Source organism: Theobroma cacao, chromosome 3 (genome assembly GCF_053813885.1).
Source record: "Theobroma cacao isolate CCN51 chromosome 3, ASM5381388v1, whole genome shotgun sequence".
NCBI lineage: Eukaryota > Viridiplantae > Streptophyta > Magnoliopsida > Malvales > Malvaceae > Theobroma > Theobroma cacao.
The window spans coordinates 46693745-46719272 of record NC_142641.1 but is presented as its reverse complement, the minus strand read 5'-3'; the positions used below and the strand labels follow the sequence as shown (position 1 = coordinate 46719272).

General features: G+C 37.2%; 6 protein-coding genes across 7 annotated transcripts; 2 read left to right on the top strand and 4 right to left on the bottom strand.

The window, feature by feature from the left end:
- Nucleotides 1-396: 396 nt before the first annotated feature.
- DUR3 (urea-proton symporter DEGRADATION OF UREA 3 (DUR3)) lies at nt 397-5370 on the top strand. Of its 2 annotated transcripts, none has more exons than XM_018117304.2 (9): nt 397-654; nt 1909-2016; nt 2097-2192; nt 2272-2354; nt 2474-2694; nt 2782-3044; nt 3133-3371; nt 3743-4392; nt 4710-5370. In XM_018117304.2, the coding sequence occupies exons 1-9, from the start codon at nt 478-480 to the stop codon at nt 4961-4963; spliced, it is 2091 nt and encodes a 696-aa protein (XP_017972793.2). In that variant the 5' UTR covers nt 397-477; the 3' UTR covers nt 4964-5370. The 2 variants fall into 2 exon arrangements, with proteins under 2 accessions (XP_017972793.2, XP_017972794.2); XM_018117305.2 differs by lacking the exon at nt 397-654 and adding an exon at nt 1208-1459.
- An 86-nt stretch (nt 5371-5456) lies between these two features.
- On the bottom strand, nt 5457-6894 carry LOC18606958 (trihelix transcription factor GT-3b-like). Its single transcript, XM_007040870.3, has 2 exons — nt 6625-6894; nt 5457-6276 (listed from the first exon to the last, which is right to left on the bottom strand). The coding sequence occupies exons 1-2, from the start codon at nt 6877-6879 to the stop codon at nt 5677-5679; spliced, it is 855 nt and encodes a 284-aa protein (XP_007040932.2). The 5' UTR covers nt 6880-6894; the 3' UTR covers nt 5457-5676.
- A 509-nt stretch (nt 6895-7403) lies between these two features.
- CLPP4 (CLP protease P4) lies at nt 7404-11598 on the bottom strand. The gene is made up of 2 exons (XM_007040869.3): nt 11087-11598; nt 7404-8088 (listed from the first exon to the last, which is right to left on the bottom strand). The coding sequence occupies exons 1-2, from the start codon at nt 11467-11469 to the stop codon at nt 7605-7607; spliced, it is 867 nt and encodes a 288-aa protein (XP_007040931.3). The 5' UTR covers nt 11470-11598; the 3' UTR covers nt 7404-7604.
- A 786-nt stretch (nt 11599-12384) lies between these two features.
- On the top strand, nt 12385-14783 carry LOC18606956 (phytochrome-interacting ankyrin-repeat protein 1-like). Its single transcript, XM_007040868.3, has 3 exons — nt 12385-12888; nt 13485-13656; nt 14392-14783. Exons 1-3 carry the CDS (start codon nt 12763-12765, stop codon nt 14607-14609), a joined length of 516 nt encoding a protein of 171 aa, XP_007040930.2. The 5' UTR covers nt 12385-12762; the 3' UTR covers nt 14610-14783.
- Nucleotides 14784-15562: 779 nt separating this feature from the next.
- KUF1 (KAR-UP F-box 1) lies at nt 15563-17165 on the bottom strand. The gene has a single exon (XM_007040867.3). It carries the CDS (start codon nt 16840-16842, stop codon nt 15748-15750), a length of 1095 nt encoding a protein of 364 aa, XP_007040929.3. The 5' UTR covers nt 16843-17165; the 3' UTR covers nt 15563-15747.
- Nucleotides 17166-21896: 4731 nt separating this feature from the next.
- LOC18606953 (RNA methyltransferase family protein) lies at nt 21897-25331 on the bottom strand. The gene is made up of 4 exons (XM_007040865.3): nt 24441-25331; nt 23725-23970; nt 22888-23095; nt 21897-22563 (listed from the first exon to the last, which is right to left on the bottom strand). Exons 1-3 carry the CDS (start codon nt 25230-25232, stop codon nt 22955-22957), a joined length of 1179 nt encoding a protein of 392 aa, XP_007040927.3. The 5' UTR covers nt 25233-25331; the 3' UTR covers nt 21897-22563; nt 22888-22954.
- Nucleotides 25332-25528: the final 197 nt, after the last annotated feature.

Sequence of the window (25528 nt, the reverse complement as noted above, 5' to 3'; positions counted from 1 at the left end):
CACTTGGTCTAGTGTCAGACTTTTGTGATACAAGGCTCAAGCCCAAAGAAAATGTTTATTTTCATCATTTATATGTAATTATAATTCAAGCATCAATGCAATATTTTGAATTGTCGAATGGGACAAAAAAAAAAAGTTCTAATTTGCCAAGTAATATTTTAAATTTTAAAAAAATGAAAAAATATATAAATATATATATATATATATATAATTCAAATAAATTATCATGTGCGAAACGTTTTTGATTTGTTGTTATTTTGTACGGGGTTATGGTATCCAAAAGACTAGTCTGATACCAAGAGATGCTCAGTTTGACTTTGGCAGCTGGATGGAACAAGAAACAGGGCCTCGTGTTTTGAACATTTAGTGCTGACAACGATATGCTATGATTTCTATCTGAAAGGAAGAAAAGAGTGCGTTGGCTGAAACAAGAACTGGACATCAGGCATTAGACATTAGACAAATTAAGCGCCGAGTATGACTACAAGGTGTCCTCCGTTTGAGTTCTCAGCCACGTACTACCATATCCAGGAGGCTGTAGGGTGCGTGAGGCAGAGCAGTTTCTTTGAGGGCAAAGCAGTGCTCAATCAAGGCCTTGGCTATGCTGTTATTCTTGGCTTCGGTGCCTTCTTCGCTATTTTTACTTCCTTCCTGGTAATTCCTCCTTACTCTCTACTTCAGTTGAAACGGTCTCACTTACTCTTGTACATATCTTACCTTTGCGAGTATCTGTCGTACATTAATCTTCCTACTACATGAATGCTTACCTTTAACCATCGTCATTATTATTTCCCACTGGACAAAAGAGTCAACGTTTTTAATTTGCAGTTCTGAGTTATTCTATATTTCAATATTCTCCTTTCTTTTCCTTTCCTTCACTTTCTAGTTTTAAGACTAGCCAAAATTGTGAAGCTAGGACTTCACTCAAGCTTCTATTTCTGCATAAAGACTACAAACAAATCCATCACTTCAGTTTGATGCAAAACATTGGACATGCGATTTTTCTTTGTTGATCTTGTAATCTGATAATTAAGACACAACCTATTTCTACACTGCACACAAGAAACTTAATTTGGCATGTAATTGGATATTCGGATCTCTACTCATCTGATTAGGTGCAACTGTTTGAAATTTATTTTCTCCATAACAAACAGTAGCATTGCTTCAGCTCCTAAATTTTCTCAAGAGATTAAGACGCCTTGGCTTGGCACCAATTGAGTTGCTATAGGTTGTGGTTCTGACTGGCATATTTCTAGCCACTTGTGACCCTGTTGCTCATGGACATAACCTTCTCCAAGAAGCAACTAGTTCAAGGTGGCTTAAATCAGGAACAATACAAAAACCTTTCTGAATGTCACACATGATGATTCTTGTGGATCGCTAGATGTTGATCTTTTAGATGCTCTTGAAACTCAGATACGGTTCATAACAATGCTTTTTCTCTATGATTTTCGACCAGGTATTTTTTTGTCCTTTTCCTTAAGCCTCTTCATTCAAAATGCTTTCAAATTAGACGTGATAACCTTTGAGAAATACTTCTAGTTAGTTGAGCTTCTATTGTGTATAAGTTGGTACGTTAGTCGCCGTTGCTCAGTTTAAGAAATGAATGATACTTGGCACTAGGACAACACCAAAATTCATTCGCATCTGCATGATAAAAATACATTTCGTGTTGCTGTCCAGTATCAGGAGCATTTGAAAGTTATTTTGCGCGGGCATTAGGACGTTAGATCGCACATAGAAAAGCTGAACATCTTCAGGACATACGATAGCTACAAAGCTTTACTAAATACCAATAATGTAGGTCTAACCAGGAAACCAAATGCAGATTTTCTAGGAATTATGCACATTTACTTCATATCTTGCACAAATTTCTACTTCCTACTGATGTTATAATGACATGTTCAGGTGTGGTTAGAGAAGCGATATGTTGGGTCACACCACACATCCGAATGGTTCAACACAGCCGGCAGGAATGTCAAAACAGGGCTTATTGCTAGTGTGATTGTATCGCAGGTGAAATCTCCATTTTTGTTTCCCAAGTGAGAGACATAATTTATTCGGCTTACCCTGTTTCTAATGCTGATCCTCTGCAGTGGACATGGGCTGCTACCATTTTGCAAAGTTCCAATGTTGCATGGGAGTATGGAATTAGTGGGCCTTTTTGGTATGCTAGCGGTGCTACTATCCAGGTAAGTTCAAAATGTTTGATCGAAACAATCAGTAACTTGCCCATACAGTAAGCAGTTTCTTATTCATGCTAATGAACAGGTACTATTGTTTGGTGTCATGGCAATAGAGATCAAACGAAAGGCTCCCCATGCTCATACTGTCTGCGAAATTGTAAAGGCTCGGTAAGTACTATGGTTAGTAGTTATGACACCCATCTTTAATATATGAGTATTTATGATTTCATTTTCTGTGTTTGCGTGTATGCCTGTCTTGGTGATCTTTCATCTTCCACATACCTCAGCTGGGGAAAAGCAGCTCATATTGTCTTCCTTGCTTTCTGCCTTCTGACAAATATCATTGTCACGGCGATGTTGCTCCTTGGTGGTTCTGCTGTGGTGAATGCACTTACGGGGGTGAACATATATGCTGCTAGCTTCTTAATACCACTTGGGGTAATTGTCTACACATTAGCAGGAGGACTTAAAGCCACCTTCTTGGCGAGCTATATACACTCTGTCTTCGGTATGCTGTCGTCCATTTCGTTTAACTTTTCTTTTAAGCATATACTGTCTTCAATCTGACCTATTTTTGTTATTTGATCGGTTTTAGTGCATGTGGCTTTAGTCATCTTCGTATACTTAGTTTATACAGCCAGTGACAAGCTTGGTAGCCCCAGCATCGTATACGACCGTCTGCGGGAAATAGCCAGCAAGTCAAGAATATGTCACGAGCCGATTTCCCACAATGGACAATCTTGTGGCCCCATCAGTGGGAACTATAAAGGCTCTTATTTAACAATGCTGAGTTCAGGCGGTCTTGTTTTTGGGATTATAAACATCGTCGGCAATTTTGGCACTGTTTTCGTTGACAACGTAAGCTTCACTAGTGATTACAGATTTAGAATTACCAGTCACATTTTTTCAGATACTAACTAGAAGTTTTTGAATGGGAAATTTTTAGGGATACTGGGTGAGTGCCATTGCTGCTCGACCTTCGTCAACTCATAGAGGTTATTTGTTGGGAGGGCTTGTTTGGTTTGCAGTGCCATTCTCTTTGGCTACATCATTGGGTCTTGGAGCCCTTGCCCTTGATTTACCACTAACAGAGGATGAGGCAAGCCATGGACTGGTTCCTCCTGCTACTGCTATAGCTTTGATGGGAAAAGGAGGATCTCTACTTCTCCTTATGATGCTATTTATGTAAGCTTCATTCGTCGCTACCTTTGCCTTTGGTTCCTCTTTTGGTATTTCGAGCATAGAAAATGGCAGAAATAAGAAATCCTTTGTGCAGTTTCATTTTTCTCTTCTTATAACTTATTTTACTGGGCTAAACCTCAATGTCCCATTCCAAAACAATCCACTGGAGCAAAATTGTTGAATCTTGAAGTTAGATTCGAGTTTTTTTTTCCCCTCTTTTATCTAGGATAGAAAGTTGTTTCAACTTTGAAATCATTTTTTTTTCCGTTCTAACAACATCCCTGTCTTCTGTTAAGGAATAAATGAATACAATAGAAACATACTATTCTTTTCGTTTCAACACGTGAACTTTGTGTTACATTGATCATGAACAGGGCTGTGACATCTGCTGGTTCCTCTGAGCTAATTGCAGTTTCCTCATTGTGCACATATGATATCTACCGTACTTACATAAATCCAGATGCCAGCGGGAAAAAGATCCTCAGCGTGTCCAGGGCGGTCGTCCTAGGCTTTGGATGTTTCATGGGATTGTTTGCAGTAATACTAAACAAGGCTGGCGTTTCATTGGGTTGGATGTATCTTGCCATGGGAGTGCTTATCGGCTCTGCAGTTCTCCCAATCGCTTTTATGCTTCTTTGGAGAAAAGCAAATGCTATGGGGGCCATTCTAGGAACAATTGTTGGTTGCATTTTTGGAATCATCACCTGGTTGTCAGTCGCAGCTGTAGAATATGGCCGAGTAAATCTTGACACAAGCGGTCGAAATGCACCAATGCTTGCTGGAAACCTCGTCTCTATACTTACAGGTGGAGCCATTCATGCCGTTTGCAGTCTTTTGTGGCCTCACAACTATAACTGGGACACCACTAGGCAGATAACAATAGTTGAAAAGGAAGAGAGTGATTTGCCGGCAGAAGAGTTCAAAGAGGAAAAACTAAAAAAAGCGAAATCATGGATAATGAAATGGGGTGTTGGTTTTACAATTGTCATCGTCATATTGTGGCCCCTGCTTTCTCTTCCGGCAGGTAAATTATCTTTGTAATTGTAGGCACATTTCTATACAGCAGAAGATGCCATTAATTGACCGAGTAACCAGAAACTTTGCTTTTACCAGAGAGGAAATAACTATTGCAGTTAACCTTTTGCTTTCTCTGGCTTGTTTTACGTGTCATCCAAGTCAGATTCTGTCTCTGCTAGTAAAACAAAATACAATGTTCTGGTTGAAAACGATTAGCTTAGGAATTTGAAATGTCCTTCGTTTTTAGTAGGGACGAAAGCAGCTTTTCTGGAAGTCTTGCTTATATTTAACTCATTTTCTCCCACCTCTTAAATTTTAATGCAGGGGAGTTCAGCGTAGGGTACTTCACCTTCTGGGCCGTCATTGCTATAGCATGGGGCACCATTGGATCGGCAGTGATTATTGCTTTACCATTAATTGAAAGCTGGGAGACCATAAAAAGTGTCTATGTTGGCATGTTTACAAATGATAGGCTCATGGAAAAAGTTGAGGAGATGAATTTCAAGCTGAATAGTATTATGCTGGCAATACCTGAAGCAGAGAAGTCTTACTTGCTTGAGAAAGAGAAGGCCAAGTAGAGGAAGCAATAAGCCTAAGGCGTTTTCACCCGGTAACATTGGCTTGCAACCCTATACCCGTTGTCCGGATCGCAGTGACCAAGCAACTTTCACACTTGGAGCTACAAGAAGCATCCTTATTTGAGAATGTCATGGGATACTGCTTCATTCAAGGTCATCTTGTGGCATGAAGGAAATGAAGAGTTGAGTTGAGTTATGCATTCATAAGTACCCCGTTAAAAAACCGATGGATAATTTAAGTAGTGAAAACTTTAAAATATGTTTATGTGTCTACAGAATCAAGATGTTGTCCAAAGTTTAGACTTGAAGTTCCAATTGTATCCATATGCTTAGAATTTCAAGAAAAAACAATTCCATGGCACAATTGTGTATAGATAGATAAAAGTACAAATTTTGTGTTTGAAAAATTATCATTATCATTTTTATTTTTTAGTTAATAGGATTTATATTATATTATAAATAACACAAAATCCATTCAAATAATAGAAGGAAATGAAGAATGAACGCATCATTTGCATAAACTAAAACCACATCAATCAATACAACAAAAGCACCTGTTTATATACCCAAACAATTAGCAACAGAACATACATTCCCTGTATACGTTTCTATGTATTACATTTTATAGTATTACTAGTTTCTTTCACTAGCAGCTACCAAACTATCATCAAACTTTTTGTATATTCATCTTTAAGGAGATAAAACTTTCCAGGTCAGAGATTATTATCGTTTATGAGTTTGTTCAAGAGAGTGGTTAACAAGGCATCCCTTCTCTCAGCTCGGCTCTCTTCTCTGAGCCTCCTCTGCTCCTCCCTCTCCCTCCAAGCCTGTTCGACCATCAACCTCTCCCTCTCAAGCTTCTCCATTGACTGCCGCCATTCCTGCTCAAACAATTGCCTCTCGCGAGCACGCCTCTCCATCATCTCCCTCCATTGCATCTCCATCCTCTGTTGCTGCTGAAAAAATTCTCTAAGCATTTCCTGGAGACCACTACTACTAGTACTGCTAGTGCCAGAATTTGGTCTAGGAGATTTATCCAATACAACTCGGTCAGCTTTCCTCTTGCGCGAAGAAATGCTTCTAGCATGCCTTTCCTCTTCACTTTCATCTTCGTCATCGTCTTCTTCTTCAGAAAATTCATCTGAGGATCTGTCTGCGCTTATTCTCCTCATTCTTTTCTTTGCCTGGGTAGAACCTGCCTCCGATTCAAGTAAGAGGCGCTGCATATTCTTGGCTCTTTCAGTGAATACCGCATGCAGTTCCTCGAAGAATGGAAATTGGCGACCATTCTCAGGATCAGATGTCTCCTTACCCTGACAAAGAAGTATAGATTTGTAAATAAGTTGGCATATCGCTCTAGACAATCAAGACTGTAATGGAAGCAATTTGGAAATATTGCAATGCACAATAAAGGAGGGGGGCTCTTTGTGTAGATGCATCAGGGCACCGACATTTTTCAGCAGGAATAAAATCATTCATGATTATACATGGTTAAGGATAGGTTAGGAGTTTTGAGCCATTAGGAGGCTGAGAAAGGATAAGAAGACGTACTACATTAGGAGAAGATGTCAAATCAGAAAACCATCGTCTTTGAATTCTAGAACTTGAAGTATCCGGATGAGATTAAGAAATACAAAGAGAAGACAAAAACAGAAAGGGACCTTGTATCGATTGAGAAGATTTTTCCACTTGCACTTGCACTGATCAGGGGTTCGGATGTAGCCTCTGTCCCTCATTCTGGCACTGACAATTTCCCAAAGGGTCTTGTTGCGCTTAGCAGCGGTGAAGTCCCTCTCTAGCTCCCCCCGTATGAGGATAAGCTCTCGAGTCTCCTCCGGCCCCCACTGCCCTCCCCCGCCCCCCAACATGCTGCTTATTCGCCCCCCCACCCCTTCGCTATCCCCGCCACCAAACATTTCCCAATCCTTGTTCCGTTATTAGGGTTTTCTCTCCAGGAGCTGCCGCTGCCGCTGGCGGCCCTTTTTAAGTTTTTACTAGCTCTCCTTTTTCTTTTCTATTTAAGTCTTACTTGTTAGTAATGGATGGAGCCCATCGGCCCAATGATTCCTGAGTATGCGCTACAGTTAACATGTTTGTGATATTTCTTGAAATCAATGTATGAAGCCGAAATCACCACCTCCCTAATCTCTACCATAATTTCATCTCCATTTTTCTCTAAAATTCTTCCATGAATGAAATGTTCCAGAATATTCATCACGTGATGCTAATGGTAACAATACGAATAACAAATACTCTTAGACTTGAGTTTTGTGATGAAAACCTCCATTTTGGCTCAACTACCTCAACCTATTTTCTGTTTCAGTTGTCCACAAACAAAAGGCTTTTCCTCGTACAAATTAAAACGGGCTTACATCATGTCTTGTGCACTCAAATACACCGATACAATAACCAGATACCTCAAGATGAACTAAATAGAAAGTTTCAAGCTTCCACCGTTTTCACGATTTTCAATTCATTTATAAAAGCAACAACAGTCTATTATAATTCGACAACATTCTGAATGCAGCAATCAACAAATTCATTTTTGTGTGGCAATTGAAAAGGCCAATTACAAAGTTCTACGCAACTAACACAAAAAGCAAGACCATCAAAACCATATGCCTGCATCAAATGTCCCAATCTAGTATATCTCATCATCTGGAATATCAGGGGTCAAGAATTTCCTTGGATCTTTACTAATTTCCTCATAGTTTAGACTTGCTTTCACTCTTTCTGGCACAGGGGCCAACGGAATGATGCTATCTCTATCAATAACTCCATCAATTATTCCGTATTCGACTGCTTCAATTGGAGACATATAGCGATCTCTATCAATATCCTTCTGGACTTGTTCAAACGAACGTCCAGTAAAACCAGATATTATTCTTGTCACATTATTCTTGTTATGCATAATCTCCTGTGCTTGGATTTCTACATCTATAGCTTGTCCACTAGCACCTCCTAGAGGTTGATGAATCATTATTCGAGTGTTGGGCATTGCAAGGCGCTTGCCTTTGGTGCCACCACCAAGGATAATAGAAGCTGTTGATGCTGCAATGCCAAGTGCAACGGTGGAAACATCGGCCCGAACAAGCTGTACTACATCATAGATAGCCATCGTAGCACTGATACAAATACCAAAAGCAGAAGCAGATCAGCAAAGGATAGACAAGCACAGTGGAACAATCAAGAAATCAAATGGAAAAAGACAAGATGTTGAAATGGAGCCTTTAACAAGAAAATTTCTATCCTTTGTACGTCAAGATGGGGAGGACAATAGAGAATGGGTAAGGAGAAAGTAAATAACCCTTATTTGGATTACACAAAAAAAATGAAAAGGAAAGCAAAGGAAAGGGCACACCAGCAATCTTCTTTCATTAAGGAGTGGAAAGGGACGGAAATGGAAATTTATCATGTTTATTAGCAATTATATTCTTGATATGTTAAAATCAAAGTAATTATGTCAGTACAATAAAAAAATTTATGAGCAATCCTTCCCTTACAAATTCTCTAGGAGAGTTTTAAAAAGATGGAGGTTTGGACTTTAGAGGGCTTTATGTACCAAATCCCTCCCCTTCAATTAAAATGTTTTCCAAACAAGGGAGGGTATGCTGCCCCTCAATCCAAACAAAGCCTCAAGCCTCAAAGGAAATATAACATGTAATGAGTGCAGACATTTTCCAACTGCTATACACACAAAAATTTCCCAGAATAAGCACACTTCCAAGCCACATCTCCATTTCACTATGCAATATAAGTAAAATTTGATATTGCCCTAATTCAAGGAGAATACCCCTCCCATCAAATAAAAGTTGCACTCAATTGCCAAATCATTTCTAAGATTCCGACAAATGGTGTGATACTAGTTGAAGATCAAACTAAAAGGTCATTATTCAGTTTGATAGGGCCCTACGAAAGTAATCTAGAAAAGGTATCTTCAGCCAGCATGTTTGCAATAAAGTAACTCATCCAAGTAATGACTTGTCAGCTCAAGAATTTATTTCATCACGGTTTGGATGACAAAAGAATTGCCAGAAGATAGGGTTGGTAGTTTAAAAGGAAGACATTAGACAATATATGAGTAAATGGTTCATTAAAGTTGTAAAGCGTGGAAGAAAGTTCAGATAAAATATGGCAAAGAAAAAGGAAGAATCTTGTTAGCTGTTGTTGGCCATGAACAGTAATTGGAGGTGCTTCTCTAGGCTCATGTCAAGACTCTTAAATTAAATGCCTCTATAGTGAATATGCAACAACATCCTTTCCTATGCAAATTAACAAAACAAAAGAAATCCAACTTTGAAAACTTTAAAATGCATTCACAGGAGACATCAAGGCTCCCTTTGGTTCATAGAACATGATTTCTGGTGTAAATATTTTATGGAAAACATTTTCTATCCTTTGAACAACACGGTGAATAGTGTTTCCCACTGTTTGGATTGCAATGGTAAACTTTTACTATTATTAGCAAACAAACTCATTAAGAAATCACTAGCTTTTCTATTCATAAGACACCTGGTTATCATCCAATCATGAGGATTCAACTGAACCACCCATAAAGAACAGATTTTAAATTCAAGAACCAACTTTTAACTTCAAGATTCCAAAGGTCTATTCAGATGGTTAGGAACAAAAGACAAGACAAAGGAGGTCACAAACACAAGTAGGTGACATCATTAAGAGGCCCAACAAGGGAGGAGGCAAATTCCTGATGCAAAAAGAGAGAAAAAAGCACCACTTAGTTAACCAAGGTAAATAAGTTCCCAAAGTTGTTCTCCTCATTTCATCCCATGGTCCTCCACCGAGTAGAAGTTAGTTTCTATTGACCACATTTTTTTTGGCTTGCCAAATTCTTGAAAATGCAGAAAACGACTTTCATTACCAAACAAACTAAAAGTTGATGACCACATATACATAAATATATTCCTATGTTGAAACTAGGGGGCAATACTTCATAGATTTTAGGCTCTGGTGGCAGGATCTTCAGTAGATTGAGAAACATACAAAAATCTACTAAAAAAGGCATATGTTTTTTTAAATTACTTCAAATGATATCCTTGCATGACATCTGAAACAAGAAGAAACATAGCATACTTACTTTGAACAAATAATGAAATACCTGCCATGATGGTGAAGTCAATGTTGACACAATATGATCACATACAAGCCCAAGAATCTTCTCAGAAAGTTGAATAAATAACAAAAAGGAAAAAGCTAATGAGACCCTAAAGGCAGAAAGAAGTTTAAGCTTTAAGCATGAATCTTCAAAATCCCAAGTGCAAAATTTCAAAAACCACCAACAAGTTACAAAGTTAAACAAAAGAAAAATGTCGAAATTCAAGGTTCCAAATAAATACATTACAAGACACTAGTTTGCAATCCCATGAACGTAATGGCATGTAATTTCAGATATAAAATTAAAAAGGTTATCTGGTGCAGTTTTAAAGAAGTCCAGTTGCATCTTTGATAAGCTTGGTTCCAGCTCAAGTCCACCAATTAGAACTACCCCTTAATATGTCTAAGACACAAGTGGATTTAAGTAATTTTACTATCTTGTAAATGGCAAGTAGCTAACATTCCAAAGAATGGAAGCACAGGAAGCTAATCAAAAAGCTGTGAAAATCCACTTTTTCAAAAAGGTGTGATCCCAAGAAAATGTAAACTCCCCTAATTTTTGCTACGGAAGACAGGGCTACCAAGCAGATGTAACAGGTTCAGGTGTTTTGCAATTGATAAGGAGAAATTAACACGGTCAATCTTTTCACTTGCTCCACACTGTTGATTTTGTGAACTTCATAAGCATCTAAATTGCAGCATAAATTATCGTAACAAACTCTCCTTCATACTCCATAGCAAGATCAATAACATCAAACGCCCTTATTCCAGACAGACCAAGTTATTAAACCAACAAGACAAAATAGGCAAAAAGAAAATAAATCACAATTCTCATTCTCACTGATTATAAAAAGCATTTAGCTTATGAAACCATAAAGCAAGTCCACGGAATAGAGCAGAATCTATATTAAGAACTTGGTCTTTTCAGTAAAAAATTGACCAGCGGAATCTGGGTTACACAGCGGAGGGATTAAGGCATTAAATAATATAAAAGCCTTGAAAAAGGCATACCTCAAGGAACCACCAGGGGAGTTAATGAAGAGCCTGATATCTTTATTAGGGTCCTGAGCATCCAAAAGCAGCAATTGACTGATAATGGCATCGGCCACGAAATCATCGATGTTGTTTCCAAGGAAAACAATGCGCTCCCTGAGCAGCAAGCCCATAGCGTCGGTCTCTGCCCCTCGCATGGCGGTGGCGGGGCTCTGAGGGGCAGACAGTTGGAGGCACTTGGGGGTGGTTTTGACTTTGACAGATGAAGAAACGGGTGTGGGTGTCAAGCACAAAAAGGAAGGCTTTGGGTTTGGAGAAGTGAAAGAGGTCTTATGTTTAAGTTTAAGTTGAAGAGAGGACAAAGAAGGGGTTAGAGGAGATGAGAGCGAGAGCAAGTCCATGGTGTTTGTGGAGTGAGAGACCCAGATGAACTCCGCGACCCCTTTCCCGGTTGATTTCACACAAATACCAAAGATGGATATACGCTTATAGACGACTATTGAGTATTATCTTCTTTACGAAATACGATTGCATTGCTTTTGTTTTTCTTTTAACGTCTCTCGCCAGGATATAATAAGTCGAATCAAAAGAAAACCATATTTTTACTTGACAAAAAGCCTTTATTAAATGTGTGTATATATATATATATATATATATATTTATAATTATTTAAAAATAAAATAAAATTGCACTCCTTAATCCCTATGTCCTTATGACTTTATTTCACCAAATTCTAGTTATACTTTTTCAATAATATTGATGAAAGCAATGGAAATGGTATTTTTTGCATTTTCATATTCTTCTCTTTCAGCCTTTACCCATCGGTTAAATACGCGTTGAGTACATTGCAAAAAGTTTTTAGTTTTTGTTCTAGTTATTGAATATTGAAATTCTACTCAAAATCTAATTTTTTTTTTTTTAAAAAAAAAGAAAAAAGGTTTTGCGTGGGCTGGGCTAGATGGGTTGAGACAGGAGTGCTGGGTAATGGGGACTCCATGATGGGCTTCAGAGAACCTTGAGGGAAATTATACAATTGTGGCATAGCGTAAAATATATAAAATATAAAGATAGGGCGTCCAGGCCAGGCACAGGCGGTGGTGGGTTCGGTCAGGCTGGAGTCGTGACAACTTCTTTCGGGGTCGCCCTGTTTTTCTCTTTATCTAGGGTTTTGTTTTCATACGATTCTGCGCCTGGTTTCATAAATATGTGTATATGTTCCCTCCAGGCCTTGTCCATATCAATCTAGGATTCGTCTAATTACTCTGTTTTGGCTGTAATTGCTTATAAATCAACTCAAGAGACATCTTTTCCTTGATTCAATTATGTTTGTAGTGTCTTCTCCGTTGGTGACTTGCATTCTGATATTTCAAAACCTGCGTGTGTTTGGTCCTGGTTTGAATCCTTTCTCTCCTTATTGCGTCGCTAATCATTCCCTTGCTTCTCGCTAATTGTGTCTCTCCTCTTTTTCTTTCTCGATCATGTAATTCCTCTTTTCGTGGAATTCTTCTTTAAAACAAATTTGCAACTCTTTGTGCAATTCTACCGCTTTACAAATTACATAAATATCATGTAATTCTGCGCTCAATCCTGGTCAAGTTTTGGAAGTCTCTTTCTTATTCTCTTTCCTGCGTTTCTGGGTTTAAAAGAAAATCGGCGAGGGTATTGGTTGGTTTTTTGCAATTGATTGGAAGAATATGCCCCAAGAGCAGCCTTTGCGGAGAAATTTGTCAAAAAGGCGATCCTTTAGGTGTGGGGTTGATAGGGATGATAGGGGTTGGACAATGCTCCATATCGGAGCCCGAAAAGGTGATCTCAATCAGGTATCTTTCTGTTTCTTTTTTTCACCTTGTTCTTCTTCTTAATTGTTTTACAACTCTTATGACTACGACCAGAAACTACTTATTTGAACTAGTAGTTGCCTTATGCTTTATGCTTTCATGATAATCGCCGTCGCTTATAATCTCCACCTTTTGGTGGATCGGTGATATGTTATTTAACAATGCTAGTATTTTGCATCCAAAAGAAAAAAAAATGCTAGTTCTAGGATTTGACGTTCCTGTAGTTATACTTGAAATCACTTGTCAACTTCTAGGGAAAAGGTTTTACCACTTATTTATTAATTGGCATATACTTTTTTTTTCGCCAGTAATATTTATTTTACCTGGATTTTGTGTCTTGGGAGGGAGGAACAACTTCCAATTAGCTCTTACGTAATTTATTTTTGTGGGATCACCCTGGAGGTATTCTTACCATTTATTGATATACTTGGTCTTCACTACTTTTCCATTTTCTTGTTATATGTTACTGCTTCTCTGTTACTTTTGCTTTTTGTAAACTATGTGTGTTTCTTGCTAAATGGTCCTCTGCTGCAACTCCCATTGCCCATGGAATGTTGATCTAAGATTCCTTGGAACAGGTCAAGCAACTTCTCAATGAAGGAATGGATGTAAATGTTGCTGCATGGGGCCCCAAATCCAAAGGGGTGACCCCACTCCATCTTGCTGCCGAGGGCGGCCACCTTGAAGTTATGGATGAACTGCTTGAACGTGGTGCTAATATTGATGCAAGAACTAAAGGCGCTTGTGGTTGTAAGTGTCATAAACTGACATTTTCCAATTTGTTGCTTTCATGTACTACCAAAAGTAAAAATTTGTGTTGTGGATAACTCTATGATCTAGTGAATGCATCAATTCAGAAAATGACACTTTAATTTAGCTTAATTTACTGTTTTTATTCTTCAAATATTCCCTTAATTTAAGTTTCAGCTCACATCAAGCACTTCATAACAATCAACTCTGTATGGGAGTATCTACCTAAACCCATAAAAAAATCCAACCTTATCTCTTTTGGTGTAGGCAAAAGTTTAACCCACTACTAAGCCCAACATTGCAGTTCTATTGTCTATCTGTCATGTGTCATATACCATTTTTCCTGTTATTTACTCTCTTGCCTTCAAGTAAACTGTTAAATATTTGATTACTAAGAATGTTTGAAAAATTTCAAGGTGATGGTCACAATTGATGTGGATGCAGAATAGATTTTCAATTTTCATGTCGTTGTGGATAATTGACGAAAATCAATTTGACATGTACAGGACATGCTAATTCATGATGATTTTGCATTTATTCTGGTTAACATATAGTAGCAAAGTACACAATAATGAGTATTGATGGCCTGGTGGGGCAACATTGAATTGGTTGAATGGAATCTTGGTATTTGATATTGCAAAAATTGAAACTTGAGGATTTGATGTAAACACATATCAAGATGTAAGGTATTGAGTAATTACCCCTTATTTTTTGTTCCGCTTGCAAATCTCTCAGGGACACCACTTCACACAGCAGCCAAAGAAAGAAAGAAAGAAGCAGTCAAGTTTCTGATAGACAATGGGGCATTTTTGCCAGATGACATCAACGATAGCAGATTTAATCCACCACTCCATTACTGCCCTGGTCTTGAATGGGCATATGAGGAGATGAAGCGTCTTCAAAGAGACAACTTATCAGCAGGGGAGACATCTTATAGCTCTGAAAGTCTATGATAACAACGGGCTTGTTGCAATTGTGTTTGGAGTCCAGTGCTTTTATGTTTTTCTCTCAACTGTTGGCTAAAGTATGCTTTAGCCTGTACTCTATATTTGCTGTGTTGATTTTCAAAAGCCTGTGTGGTTTGCATATGATGCTAGTAAAGTAGTTGACATGGATTCGATGCTTAATTGACCCTGTGAAACTATATTGTTAGAATTCAATATTTTTGTGTTTGTCAAGACAAAAATGCGGAAAATACATGCGCAATTGCATTAGCGGTCGCTTTGCACTTCCAAACAACTTGCCTGATCAGAATGCTTCTGTACCCTCCAATTCTGTTGAGATTAGAAAACGTTGGCATAACGGATTTGGCATTTGAAAGTTTATTCTAGTCTTTTTATCTTGATGTATTATTCATTTAGATTTTGTTTCTTTATTTTGAAAAGCATAAAAACGGTACTTTTTTTTGAAGATGATAAATAAATTATGCTATAATTAGTCTTATAATATTCTAATTATTTTTCCATGAATCAATTGTTATATTGTTTTTTACGCTTTTTATTTTTGTTATATTAAAAACCATTCAAAAAAATAATAATAAAAATACCAATAAAATGAAACCTTAAGACAGGAAGACATATACTGTGTGTGTATATATATATATATATATATAACAAAAAAAAAAGAGACAATCTAATGTGTTAGACATGTAAATTATAGTTCTAGCTTAATTTTCCACAACATCATCATGTTGGTAGTATGAAACAGGTGCATCTAACAGCTGGAGACAGTTGGTTCAACGGTTCAACCACTTCCCCGTATCGCATTATCTCAAAACTGGACAAAATTTCACTTTCTGCGCCAATACCGAAATTAATTACTTCCACTCATATTCAATAGTAAGTTTCATGGCTCCGCAGGGTTCCGTATTCCTTTGGGAATGTACTAATAGCCAAACAAGAAAAAGCAATTTCAATGTCGTTTACAGTGCATTTTATACCAATATTCGACAATTTTCACTTTCATCCTTAAAAAAGAAAAAAAAATTATTGAAAACAAATTTTCCCGAGTAAAAATGATTTCTCCAATAAAATACTAGTATAATAAAAGATCATCCCAAGTCCAAACCAGAGTAGACCAGGCCACCGCCGGCTATGAAAAATCAGCGCGGCTCATTCTGGGCAAGACATGAACCGCCAAGGGTTCCAACGCCGGCGGACTCTCCACTACCCAAAATCTAGGCGGCACCACCACCACATCGACGACTAAAATCTCTCCGTTTCCGCAAACAACGCATAATCTTCCAGCAACAGCAGCCATTTGGCGTGCCCCTATCAGCCTCTCCGATTCCATTATCTCCTCCCAATCAGTGGTATCTTGGTCATACCTCGTGAGTACTCCCTTAACCTCGTCCACCGCATATAGTACTTCCTCGTCCATGGCAGCTACGGGTCCTCTCCAGCCAGCCACCATGCCTTCCGGCATATCTTCCCATCTGTCATTCTCCACGTCGTAAACAGAACCTTGTTTAGCCACGTTCACCATACATAGCTTCCTTCTCCAACCAACTGCGTCGATGGCGTCTCTGCTGAATCTGCCGTCTTTCAGTTGTCTCATCTTCTTCCATCTGGCGCCATTCATTTCATCATCCTCCAAGTCCCACCTCTCCAAAGACCTAGCTACGTCGGTGGAGAAGTGGAACCCAATCCCACTGGCCACGTAAATGGTGGGGCCAGATGCCCCTACTGCACACCAGCGGCGCGGAGTGGCCATTGGGGGACCTAACCTCCAGGAGCGAGAGAGTGGAGAGAATATAAGAGGGCGAGAGAGGGCTGGATTAAAATTGGGGGCAGTTGCGGCTAAAAGGACAAGGTTACCAGAGACCGAGATGGATTGAACAGGGAGGTTGCGGGATATGAAAGAGGGGTGATGCACAAGGAGACGAAGAGGGCTAGGGGGTGGAGGGACCGGTTCCCACTTGGACGTCATCGGATCAAAGCTCAACAACTGGATTTCATTATTTGATGAAGAGAAGAGAGTGTAGAGAGAGGGGAAAGGAAGAAAAAGTGGGGAGTAGATAAAGCGCCGCCATGACCGGCAAATGGAATAAAGTAAGGAAGGATGAAGACGCGAGAGGCAGAGCTCGGCTACGTGATCCGGCAGGCCTGGTATCAGAGGCTGCTCTTGGCGGTCCTGGTGGTGGGCTACTAGCTTATGACGTTTCCTGGGGTGGTGGGATTTGCCCATAAGGAAGGGAAGGCGGAGAGGAAGGGAGAGGGGGGGGGGGGATTTGACGTCAGATTTGAGAGCTTAAAATGAGGCTCTTTTCGTTATCCTATCCGACCATTATTTTATTTTTCTTGTTGTAAAACAAAGATAACAAGAGTTGTCATTGGTGGGGAAGTGGGAGAGTTTCATATTATACTCAAATAAATTGTAAAAGTTGGAGTTGGGGTTGGGCCCTTTCTGTCTTTCCAAATTAGTGACGTGTCTGCTTTTCTTTCTTTTCTTTTTTACCTCGTTTTTCTCTGTTCTCGTGTCCGCGTGGTCTGGAGATTTGTTTAGTCTGGATATTGGAGGTAAGCAATGGCCGTCATTTTAAAATATTAATAATATATTTCAAGTTTTAATTATAAAATTTTAAATATAGAAAATTTATTGAAAAGTTTGGTTAGACTTTTAGCAATGAATGAGAAAAGCTGTGTTGGCTTTATTGATTAAGAGGAAAGGTTGGCATTGAATGAGCAACTTGGTTTAGGTGTAGGTGGAGGTGACAGTGGCTGTGGTTGTGGTTGTGGTTGGGAAAAAGTCGTTATTCATTCTTGTCTTGCATGTTACTCAATCTCCGCTTCCTTTGCTTTAACTTTAAAACCTCTACAAATGTATTTTTCAGAGAGTTATTAGTTTAGTACAAGGTAAACACTTATTATCTGACAGCCACGTCATGTGATGATTGCCAATGCGATTAAACAAAATAATTTCCTAACATAAAACATGAATGGTGGTCTTAAAAGCATATTAATTTAAATACAATATTGTTTTTAACATTTTCTGATAAAAATAATATGTCTTTAACATTACTATATAAATTAATGCCGTAAAGAGACAAAGTTATTGAATTATACTACCTTAGATAGTAAATTAACAAAAACATTAACTGAGTGAACCGAGCAAAAGCCAGCTGCTTGCTTTCTTTAATTATTAAATTTGACAATAATACACTACACGAACACTAGTACATCTACGACAAGGACTAGTCAATGCTGTGGGGACGGGCGACGAATTCAAGCATTAAAAAGGATTAGGGCTCATCACATTCGTCATCCACGCGTATGAATGATATCCAAAAAGGTTTCTTTGTCGTTTTATGATAATTAGATACAACTTGAGGAAAAAGGAAAGCAAGTGTGACATTTGTTATGATTATAAATTTAGCTTTTTAAATTTTGAATTTTTGAGGTTGAGGATAACATTCTTTGCAATCCAGGCCCAAGCTGGACCCCGCATCAACTAATAAACATAAGCCCAAGTCCGGCCTGAGTTCCAGGGGAGCCGAAAGCGGACCTTTGGATATCTCTTATTCGCTAAAGATAATGTACGTGGCACTTAATAAAATTAAAAATTGGGTGCGAATGCCGAAGGACCAAGAGGAAGAGGGAGAGGGAGGAGATGACGCGAGGAAAGCAGAAGATCGAGGCGCAGAGGAGAAATGCGGAGAAGAATCAAAAGCCAAAGGGGTCTCAGATGGAGGCCAGAGCCGTAGCCCTCAAAGCAAGCTGCCCCATCTGCAAGGTTTCTTTCTTTCCTTCTACCATCTTTTATTTTATTTTATTTAAGAACAAAACATCTGGGCCATTTCAATTTTATTCGACTCGGCAGATCGGCCCTTTGATCTTGATCTTGATGGCGGTTTTTTTTTTTTCTTTTTCTTTTGGCATTTTGAACCATCTGCTGCTACTAGAACTAGTAATAAGTATCTGTCTGAAACTCCTTAATACCTATAGAATGAATATAGACGGACAGAAGGGAGTAACAAAGTTAAATTAAAGATAAGAATATAGACAGACAGAAGGCAGTATTAAAGTTAAATTAACGATAAGAATATAGACAGACGTTGCTGTTGAAATTATAACGGAATTACTTAATTATTCAATTGTTATATAAGATTGATAACAACAATAACAATGAATGTAAAGCAGTAAATGGTATTCCTATTCCCATTAGTATCAGTTTGACTTGGTACACTACTGCAGTTGTATGTTAGCTAATACTGTAGTGTAGCTAACACACAATCAGCCTCCGAGGGTACTCTTGGATGAGGTTATTGAAGGAGCCAATTTCCTTGTCTCGGATAAAAATGCGAGATTACTTTTAAGATATTTGAGGGTGTCAAACAGCTAATTCACAACCTAGAATTCATGATTATAAAGATGCATAGGAAAGTGATATCCATGCATTCTCTAACCTTACACCCCCATTCTTTGACTTCCCACGTCTCTTCCTTTGGTATTTTTATCCATATCTTTTGACTGAAATTTTCAAGGCAAAGAAAAACAAAATGCACGCTAGCTATTCAAGTGCTGCAAGTATATCTCAGTTAATGCTAACTTTATCTCCTTAACAGAGTTCATAGACCTGAAGGCCTTTTAGGGCTAGGAAAGAGATTTGCAAGTACTTACTGTATTTTCAACTTTCAGATTTATATCATGATCATGTGCTTTTGTCTTCTGTTACTAATTTTTTGCTTTGTGATGTAAATGATGTTGGCTTTCATTTGGTTGGTGCTTGTTTTGGTTTAGCTATTCTTTGAATTTAAAGGTTAGTACTTAGTATGGTGGTTCATCCACTGCAGATGGTCCAACAAACATATTTTAATTCAATCATGTAACAGGCGGTGCATGCCCTACTCATATTGTGATGATAGATGTTACATTGATGGTCATACTTTTGCTGATTGCTATGCATAGACAGTTCTTATTTGCATTGTAAAACATGTGGCTGTAGGTCAAATTGGCATTAATTTTAATTCAAACTGCAGTAGACCTGCTTGCAAGTCATACTTCTTATATGTAACTTATTTTAGTATGATCTTGGAGTCCAAGGGCCCCAACTGCTTGGCTTTTGAGTTGAGTCTTCATTTGCTGTTTCATGTGATTGCATGCTTTTCTAATTTTGCATTTATCATATGCATAATATACCCCGAGTTGGAATTTATCATGGTTGTTTGTGTATGATAAGTTGCCTTTTCTTCAACTTTTCCAGCTCTCTTGTCCATGTGCCAGTTTGTTGTTTGAAGGATTTGATTCTTGTTGTTGGGGTGGCAGTTTGGGTCCTTGACAATATTCTAGGTCCTTCTTTCTCACCTCCTTTCCTATAATATGCTAAAGTGGAGCGAACTTGTTCTTGTAGGTACAATTAGCAAATGCGAAACAGCTTGGTGATCATTACACCTCCAAACATCCAAAGGAAAGGCCTCCTGCTGAATCAAGTTGATTGCTTTCCCATGTAAAAATGCAAAAAGGAAAAAGGGGAAAAAAAAAAAAGCTTTTCCTGTGTGATTTCTGGACATTGTATGTTAATTGTGTGTTATTCTAAACCAACGAAAATGACTCTTACCTGTTTGCCTTTCACTTTCAGTGATGTGAAGAATTGTACGACACTAGGATGATAATAAAGCAGTTCTATCACTTGCCCGGGTTAATATCGACGAATTCATAATAGAATATGGATACACTGAACTTATGTGCATATGATGCTTGAGAAAATTGTAGAATGAATAAAATTTTAAATCCCTTGTGCCATAGTGTTGATCAGCTCCTCATATGTTTTATTGCAGTAAAAGCCTCTCACTTTTGTCAATAGCTATCATGAATTGGTGTATTTTAGTTACAATAGGTAAATAATATTTTTCTATTTCATTTTTCTAATTTAACCAAAACGTTGATTGTCACTAAATTATCTTCATTTCTCTCTGATTTTTGGTTTTACTTATGACTTATGCGAAAACAAGAAGCTAGGAAAGCTTAAAGGGGAATACCCATAGCCATACACTTGAAATTAATGAACAGGTTTGAAGAGAAAGCTTAATAGCATGTTTGGTTGGGGGAATGGCTAAGCCATTCCCCTTTATTCCCAAGGAATTTTTGTTTTTTTATTTGGTTGAAAAATGATCCAAGGAATAGCCATTCTTATGGAATGACTATTCTTCAAAATCCTTCAAAACCAAGGAATAGCTAATACCACCCTTCCTCGTGGTATTAGCTATTCCATGATTGAGGAATAAATTCAAAAATTAATAAAGTCAAAAATACCCCTTACAAGTTTGAAAATTTACAACTTTATTAGTATAAAATATTATTTTTCTCTCACTTGATTCCAACTTTTAATAAAATATTAATATTAAATTATAAATAAAATATTAATATTTAAATTATCAATTATTAATAAAATAAATTATAAATTATTCCTATTTAAAAACAAAATAAATTAAAAATAAATAAACATAATATCATTTAAATTAGATAAACAATATTAATAATTAAATCATCAATTATTAATATTTAAATAAATTACCTATTATTAATATTTAAAAAATAAAATAAAAAATTAATCATAATAAAATTTAAATTAAATAAAATATTAATATTTAAATTATCAATTATTAATATTTTAAATAAATAATCAATTATTAATTTTTAAAAATAAAATAAAATAAAATAATTGATCATCATAATATTTAAATTAAATAAAAATTAATATTTTAAAATATAAATAAATATTAATATTGAAATTATCAATTATTAATATTTTAAATAAATTATCAATTATTAATATTTTAAAAATAAAATAAAATAAAAATTAATCATAATAATATTTAAATTAAATAAATATTAATATTTAAATGATTAATTATTAATATTTTAATTAAATTCTAGATTATTAATATTTAAAAAATCTAATAAAAATAAAATATCACATAAATAATAAAAGGTGTTTTTGTTTTTTTATTTTCTATTCCTTTCTTATTCCAAAATTATTGTTACCAACCAAACACCACAATAAGTCATAATAATTATTCTTGTCCTATTCCCTTTGTCATACCAAACTAAGTAATAATTATTCTATTATATTCCCACCTCATTCTATTCCTACATAATAACTATTCTATTCCATTCCTATCTATTCTGTCAACCAAACTTACCATAAAGGGAAATACCCATAGCCATACACTTGAAATTAATGAACAGGTTTGAAGAGAAAAGGAGGATAAAGAGAGAAACAGGAAGTAGAGGGGGGAGAACAAAGAAGAAAGACGAAACAATTGGGGTTCAAATAATCCAAAAGCTACCACAACAATATAACCAAATTACATATCATACATGAAAACTATAGCTTTAATTAAAAATAAAAGCCAAATATTGCCTCCCATCACCTCGTCGGATTGCAAGATTGATATTGTTTGTACCAAACCTGATATTTTGAGAATTGAGACAAAGGTCTCTGGCTCTCTACTCATGTACCATACTAATGCCATTATCTCTCCTGAGATGTCCAAATGTCAGTTTCATGACTATGTTCATTACATGTTCCATCTTTAAAACAAATAATGGAAGAATATAAATAGTAACCTCAAAAAAACAAAGCATAAAGGTCACTCGTTAGCTACAGTAGTACAACAAACACAATAGCAAGTGTTCAGTGAATCACCTAATCCAGTAATGACAAGCATATTTTGATGACTTTTTTAATTTTTTTGTATCAATCCCCGCCTGTTCAGCTATATATGGCATTGAATGCTTACTACTTCCCTTCCCTTCATTGAAACTCCTTCTGCTTGGTGATAATTTAATTTCGGTGTATGTCTCCACTTTCATTGAAGTTCTTGTCACAATAGATTTTTTCCAGTCGCTGCCATCCTCTGTTATCAGGGATTAATCAGGGCTGAAAAAGTTGAAAAGCTGTTCTTCCCTGTAACCATGCCATTTTAAAACAAGTCCTGTTAATTCAGAATACAGTACAAGAAATGCAAGGACACTGAAAGAAAGAAAACTACATACTGAACTAAATTAGTGAACGATATGGTCTAATAATTGTTCTCAATAAGGTACTTATCCCTTGATGATTTTTGTAATCTAAATGAGCTTTAGAGAACAGAAGTAAGTGGCAATAGCTGGACAGGTACAATATTCAAACTCATGATATACCAATTTCAGAAATGCACTTTATCAAAACAGGAATAAAATTATCAATAGAAAGAACTCATAAATTTTTAACCAAAAATTAATGTATTACCTGAAAATACTGCCTTTTTTTTTCTTGTTTCTGTTCTTGATGACCAATAAACAGATGCATTTACTGATCATACCATTCGTTGACGAAATCCCAGCACAAAACGTTGGATGCCATCAAAATCGGATACTGGGTGAACATTGCAGAAGCTGCCTGACTTATCATTTTCAATATAGTTCAGAAGAAACTCGCACTGCTTGTCTCCATTTGTCTGTAGCAAGAGAATTAGAAAGAAGGAAAAGGCACCTCAATTCTAAATTGGTCTAAGAACAAGACTTACCAAAGCATTAACAAAACAGACACTCAGAAGAAGAAAAAGTTTCTCTGAATTGCCAAGATTCCACTGTTGTGCTATAAGATTATTATCAAAATATTATTAAATTTGTCTCTGTTACAATATATTACTGCATCAAGTTAGGCAATATCCTAAGAACCCTACTGCAGCAGGAACATGATTAAGGTGGTAAGTGAGAGCAACAGATTTATGTTGGACACAAATTGAGTTAAAGTACTATCAATTTAAATCATTAATAAATTGAATCAGTGAACTCCTACAATATTTCATCTGTTTGTCCCCTTTCCCTATCGTTATTCATGGGATATAACATGAGACATATGAATCACGTTAATAAAATGAATTTCTCTATACTAATATTCCGTTATCTATAGAGCATAATGATGAAACCAACTATTCAACCTGCAAAGAGGAACAGTTGTGTGCTAAGGCATGTTCAAGCCGTATAAGAACATGGACATAAGGTAATTACCAACAAAAAATCCAAAAAAGGAAAAAAAATATTAAATCAGAATAAAAGGATGGTATTGTTCAAGATATGATACCTCAAAAGCGAAAAATCCTCCAGGTTTCAACATGGAAGCAGCTCCATCAATAAGATGGAGAAGATCATTGGTTCCAGTAATACCACCATCTAATGCAAGTTTTGGTTCATGTTGACCAACTTCAGCTTGTAGGCCAGGGATATCACCACTTGGTATGTATGGTGGGTTACTCACAACACCAGCAAGTTTACCTTGAATATCTTTTAATGGTTCAAACCAAGATCCTTTCCTCACCTCAACCATATCCTGATTTGTATACCGAAGGCAAGTTTCAAAATTTAACATCTCAGTATAGGCAAGAGGAGAAAGGACGAAGGGTGCAAAGGCAAGATGATGGAACTATGAGTTTGCTTCATGTGATAGACAGTATGATTTGTTTATTTGGCCATAAAAAAGTAAACTTTCTTAAATAAGTTGTTATAATTTGTATAATCTTGCACAAGTCGTTCAAAACTAACTTATCTAGTCATTTGCTCATCATATATCTTGTTCTGCAACATAGAATTTCAGACTTCCTGTGTGCAAGACTCATGCAAAATGTCATGGTGATTGGACAGGCACTTTTTTTTTGGGGGTAATATCAAACTATTGCTCTTGCTTTGTGACTAATGCAATTTTAGGAAGCATTTTCAGATTTTCATTTTGTGAATTAAATGGTTGAAAAATGAAAAGAGAGACGATAAATTTGGGTGATCAGATGAAACGAAGTGAGATACCTGTAGACCATATCTTTGCACATTAAAAGCGGCCACAGCAACTGCCACCGGACTTAAATCAGTGGCAATCACTCTGCCATGAGCATGAGCATGAGCATGAGTTGCTAAAGCCCTTGCAGTGGCAATAGCAATAGCACCGCTACCGGTCCCCAAATCAGCCCATAAACCGTGCACCAATTTTGGGGTAGTTTTCAACGCCACACGCTCCACTATATCAATAATCATTTCAGTTTCAGGCCTAGGAATCAGAACCCCTTCTTGCACGCTCAACACCAAATCCCTCCAATGTTGGCACCCTACAACGTACTGAAAGGGTCTCCTCTCTTCAATCCTCTGCCTCCAAGCACAATACAGCTCCTCCAAAGGCACTTTTAGAGCAACACTTGTATCCACATTCTCATTGCTATCCGATTCCAGTAGAGATAGTATTACTGGATGGTGTTGGAGTTCAAGTAAGTCTTGTAGAAGCCAGTTGAGCTCTCTGCGGAGGAGAGTGGAATCGGGGCCATTGTCTAAGCGAACAAAAGAGGAGCCAACAGAGGAAGCGAGGTTTTTGGCCCATCGATGCCATTTCTTCAGCTCTGAAAGAGACGCGGAGAAGGAGGGTGGCCTTAGATAGAGTGGAATTTTGGGCTTCACCTCTACAGAGGATGATGATATTGATGATCCTGATTTTGAATTTGGACAAAAATGTGAACCAGGTCTCATGAACTTTGCATAAACGCCACAGCACAGACCAGACACCCTTAGCTCCATCAATCTCTCATGTCTGAGTTGATTCAAAGCTATCATTTCGGGTATTATCCTTAAAAAGGGTTTAGGTTGTGATGCTGTCTATTTATGTGTTGTGTTCTTGTCAATTTGCATTTACATGAAAGGTTTATTATGTTTTTTAAAAATTATATTTTGTTTTCTTGATATACATACAATATAATTTTTGTGTAGGACCGTTACCGTAGCAAAAGCACCGTAGGCCGCGCTAAGACTGAGTGACTCACTTCGCTCTTCAGTTCATATCGGTTCTAGAAAGAAGGAAGCGTCGGTTGGCACGTACGGAAGGTCACAGTCGCACGTGGGAAACCACCTCG